This window comes from Frankliniella occidentalis, unplaced genomic scaffold (genome assembly GCF_000697945.3).
Source record: "Frankliniella occidentalis isolate FOCC.00 unplaced genomic scaffold, Focc_3.1 Scaffold299, whole genome shotgun sequence".
NCBI lineage: Eukaryota > Metazoa > Arthropoda > Insecta > Thysanoptera > Thripidae > Frankliniella > Frankliniella occidentalis.
The window spans coordinates 61279-66422 of NW_026267425.1; the positions used below are offsets into that span (position 1 = coordinate 61279).

The 5144-nt window shown below is 47.0% G+C and overlaps 1 protein-coding gene across 1 annotated transcript; it reads right to left on the reverse strand.

Moving 5' to 3' along the window:
* Nucleotides 1-2569: 2569 nt before the first annotated feature.
* Nucleotides 2570-4776, reverse strand: LOC127750969 (ankyrin repeat domain-containing protein 65-like). Its single transcript, XM_052273778.1, has 2 exons — nt 4080-4776; nt 2570-3312 (listed from the first exon to the last, which is right to left on the reverse strand). Exons 1-2 carry the CDS (start codon nt 4285-4287, stop codon nt 2930-2932), a joined length of 591 nt encoding a protein of 196 aa, XP_052129738.1. The 5' UTR covers nt 4288-4776; the 3' UTR covers nt 2570-2929.
* Nucleotides 4777-5144: the final 368 nt, after the last annotated feature.

Here is a 5144-nt window from a genome sequence, read left to right on the forward strand (position 1 = left end):
GTCGGCTTGATGAAACGCGTCCACAAATTTAGCTCCAATTAATTGGACTTAAATTGTTGGTCACGTCCATCCGTGGACGTACTTCAAAGTCACGTCGTAAGGCTTTGTAAAAACGACCCACAAAACCTTAGTGCCATATCCGTCCACTGAAGTACTTACTTTATACTCTGGAAACCTCTGTGAGACAGTCTCACTCACACCTTTTGGTGTCGTACCAAAAGTGTCCCACACCTGTTGGTGTGAGGCACTCTGCGCCCGACACCAAGACATCGGGAGCCATATGTCGGAGGCAGTGTGTCTCCTCACATCGAAGTTTCCAGAAGTATCCATTTGTACCGCGCGATTTATGGAACACGAATAGTATTATTTATCACACAGCGGCCGCAATCACTTCCGTCTCTGTCATATCCGCCATGACGCGAGGGCCAACTTTCAATGTGGTGCTATTTCGTTGGACTTAATTCCCGTGTTCTTAAATCGGAAACGTGTACAGGTTTTTTCTCGTTCTTTACCTCCACTCTCACTTCCCTCTTGGATGTATGTTACCAAACGATCACAATTTAGAGGAGATAAGTGACATTAGGTTTTGTGGACCGATTTTTGGCAGCCCCAGACGACTTTTAAAAAGGTCCACAGTGACGTATAACAGAGTCATGAGAGTTATGTGTTTGTGTATGTATTTTCGGAACTTTGCTTAATTTACCTCGAAACTACTGTGGAAGCGGTTTACTACGTGGACGTGTCGTACCGTACCGATGCCTTTCGGCGTCAACTGACGTCAAATGTCTCCGGAAAATTATTTTAACTAGCACAGGACTTCTGTGTGCGTAATTGATTTCAGATACAGTACTGTAACCACGAATACACATGAAGTAACCAGCCATAGTTTCACTATTATCTTGCAAATAGAAGTTCGGTGCTAGTTACAAAAAGGAATCATCCGCACAAGGTATGTCCGTCATTCGCCGTCACAACACAAACCCGTCAATTTTCAGCATCTAAGCTCTCATATAACGCCTGGTAGATATGCAACATCTTGCCTTCAGTGCACGCGTGTACTGCACTATGGCCTACCCTCAGCCTCGCAGGCGCCGAGCTCCCGCCACTTGCCGAATGAATCCAAGAAAACCGATCCCCTAACTGCATCACAATGAACATCCCGCGAGTTAGCAAGCACGAGCAGGGCCAAGGGCTCCTGCCTGAACTCCCCTCCCACTCGTTTTTCGCGCTTGGACGCTCTGGGTGGACCGCCAACTTCACACAGCTGTTTGGCGGGTTGGCCTACCGAGCGCATCGCAGACGCTACCGTACTTTTTAACGATACCTCTCTGACGTCGGAAACCATACGCAAGTCGCGATTTAACACTTTTGTCTTTATTTTTGCGCTATTCCGGTTCCAACAAGTTCTTTCCCCTGCGACACCCCAAGTGTGCGGTCCAGTCCAGAGCAGCGCCCATTCGTTCACAGATAGCCTAGGGTCCCAGTGAGAAATTTTTTACGACGACATCGTTTCGACATCGTTTTTCACGTCGTTACGACTTAAAAGTGGTCCTGAAATCGACGGCCTTTCGACAGCTGATGTCGTTTCGATGTCGTTTCGACGTTTCACTGTCGATTTCATGACCACTTTTAAGTCGTAACGACGTGAAAAACGATGTCGAAACGATGTCGTCGGATAAATTTCTCACTGGGGTAGGTACCTTCATGTCTGACAGGTCACCAGTGACGCGCACCGTAACGTTACGAGACGTAACGCTAAAAAAAACCATTTTAATTTTGCTAAAGAGGCGAGGAGGCAATAACTCCCTTTTGAAGTGTACACATGATTCCCGAAATACTTGATTTCCAGTGATTCCCGTCCGCTTATGTTTATTTCTCAGGTTATCTAGTGGTAGAAAACGCTTATTTCGACTAATTTGTACCAGTTCCGCTAGTTTCCCGCTTAGTTTAAGCGATTTCTGTTGATTTCGATCAATTTTTATCGTGATGATTCCCGGGCAGGTGTACACATGATTCGCGGAGTTCTTGCCCCTCGTAGAGAGGTCTTCGTTATTTTTATCGCTCGTTGATCGCGTATGGGGGGAAAAGTAACTAATAGTGAGTACTATCGATAAGCAAAGCAAACGCACATCGATAACATTTCAGGGCAACATGTGGAAAAATAAAATAAGGAACTGTCTGAAAATCAGAAATAAAGGGAAAGGAAGAAAATATACCGACTTTGAACCGAATACGGGATTTACACCTACCTTAGTCTCCTGGTTAGACACACGTCAAGCCGCCCGGTCTGTGCTATAGAGAGGGGGGAGGAGAGGGGAAGCGGTAGAACGAAACTTTGCCTTCTGGTAGTGACGGTCTCTTAGGGGACTGTCTAAAAAGTTGTTATTTACTTCCACGTGCGCCAAAATATTTTAACAACACAAAGTTGTTCGTTTTGTAACGATGTATGTTGCTATCAAACTTTACAACGGTTTCGTTGTAGTGTTAGTGTTACAACATGGTGAAAAGTTATAAATAGGAATTATTGTTATGGGCCACAACGGTTAAAATACAAGAAAATTTTGTCACATACAAATGAAAACGAATGATGTTGTGTATTTTTAATAAAATACTTATTACAAATTGTGTCATAATTTGACACCTTTTTTTGTAGGTAACACACATGACATACTATGTCATATGACAAATAGTAATGCTGTAGAGAAAGGTCACACCATGCACTGAAAACGCAAGTGTGCGAATGTCATACACTTAGGTGTGTGAATATGCATTCGTACACTTACGGGGGTAAACGTGAGAATTTTCCAGGTAAAGTTCACACCTTTACCCTTCTAAGTGTAAGAATAGATATTCACACACCTATAGGTGAGCGACATTCACACACTTCACCGTATTCGTTAACAACACATTTGGGTAGCCCCAGCCACGATCACGTCGAAGAAGGATGCCGTTTTCCAGTCCCTCGCGGTGCGTCTCGGCACCACCCCAGCAGCCGCCGCACATCTCCGCTGCTCATCCTGGCCGCGGCCCGCTCCAGGGCGGTCTTGCCGTCGAGTGCCACGGCGTTGACGTCGCAGCCAGCCTCCAGCAGCGCGCGAACCACCTGCCGCGCCGCGGTGTCCGGCACCAGCTTCCGGTCCACGTCCACGACGTGATCCTCGGGCCGGCCGCGGAGGCCGTCCTCAATGGCGGCCAGGACGCCGCGGTCAGGACCGGCCTCGACGATCAGCCTCGCCACATGCAGCCTACCCCCCTGGGCTGCCAGGTGCAGCGCAGTGCAGCCGTCAGCAGTCCGTGCGTCCACGGCGCAACCTGCATCCAAAGTATCCACAGCTAAAGTTTGGGTAGTCAAACCACAATAATACCAGTGTGCTTGTCAATTCACAGCAATCAGGGAAACGGTTGTTTTCAGCCCCCGTGAAATTTCGTCCGTATAGGTCCCGTATATACTGTGACGTACCAAGGGGCTATGGCGCCTTACGGGCAGATCGGGTAGGCAAACCCGCAACACTGTGGTGTATTGCCTTTGCAGACGGTATATGGCTGTCTTATACCAGACGTATGCATCATGCACGGATCAGAATTGCATGGGATTTGTTTGTGAATCGGACGAAGTTTGTACGTAGTGAAACAAATGCCGTATCGTGCGTATCATACGAAAGAGAATTTCCGCCTTTTCCGAATGATACCAATATTACATTTTCGGTGAGGTTGTCTGGCGGTTAGTCCAGAGAACCAAATTCAAAACCGACGAAATTTTAGCTCGAGCCCAAAATTTATCCGATGAAATAGTTTAGTCTAGCTGACTGAATTTTTGACTGGTGCGACCATATTTAGTTAAAAAAAATGAGGTAACTAAATTTTAGTCGGTGTTAGGAACAAAATTTTGTTTCTTACAACCCTGATTTAGTTGTATCAACTAAATGGTTCTCTGGGTGTGGGGAATCCCGGCCATGGGAGGGCTGCAGCAAATGTTTTTACGTTGCATTTAAAGTCATCATTAAATTTAAATTTGCACTGACGTGCACATAAAATATCGTTTAGTAAGAGACACAGAAAGTATACGCCAGTGTACGTACCTTTCTGCAACAGCAGCCGCACGACGCCAGGTTTGCCGACGACCTGGGAGATGTCCTGCGCCACGCTACAGTCCGCGGCCACGTGCAGTGGGGTGGCGCCCCGCGAGTCCGCCGCGTTGCAGTCGGCGCCCCGGTCCAGCAGGAGCTGCACGGCGCCGACGGAGCCGCACCGGGCCGCCAGGTGGAGAGCCGTCGTACCGTCCGGCATCCTGTCGAGAATCACGCACGGTAAAAACGATGTCTCATTTTTTGAGGGAAAAGCAGGGAAAACTTTGAAGAACTCCCATATTATGTTTGAGGGAGAGGCCTCCAATCTCGCCTCAGATCAGATTTTGAGGAATCTTCTTAAAAAATGAGGAAAAGTCCCACCTTTTTTTAAGGAGACCTCCTCGAAATCTGAGGAGTTTTCGTCAAACCAGGGGAGTTCCTAAAAGTTTTCCCTTTTCCCTCAAAAAATGAGACATTATGTTTTTACCGTGACGCCGGCAAGTTACATTGAAAGAAGTACATGACTGCGATGACTGCTTTAAAATACGTAGCATGGTCTCCATAACTAAAAGGATTTCTATTAAAGTGCAAAGCAATCATTCAAATGCGATAAGAGTGTGGGGTTCAAGGCGTGCATCCAGAAAAGCAGGTTCTTGTCAACATGTTCTTGATCACATGCTTAATTCGAGCACGATGTTCTTGGCGACGTGGGAAGAAGGGAAATAAGTGTGTGTGTGTGTGTGGGGGGGGACTAACTTGGTTAAGGGGTCCTAGCTACTTGTTCACGTAAGTAAAGCCCCCCCCCCTCCAAAGTTATCCTCTACGAGCTCAGTGGTGCCGGAGGTGGTATCCGAGTAAGTGCAATTTTTCGGTAGGATTTCACATGCAACGTCATGTGTTGTCCTAGGTGACATCACATGACGTATCATGTGATGGCACGGTTTAAAACACACGTGACATGTAATATGAAAAGTTTTCCCAAATCAGAGATCCCATGTGGTCACATCTGTGTATGTGTATATGATGTCTCGTGAGGCGTCACGTCACGAGGCATCACCAGGAGCATATTAAGGGGGG

Coding starts and splice junctions, on each gene's coding strand:
- LOC127750969 (XM_052273778.1), bottom strand. CDS start 4,287: ATGCCGGACGGTACGACGGCTCTCCACCTGGCGGCCCGGTGCGGCTCC. Junction 3,313..4,079: donor GCGGCTGCTGTTGCAGAAAG/GTACGTACACTG, acceptor CTTTGGATGCAG/GTTGCGCCGTGGACGCACGG.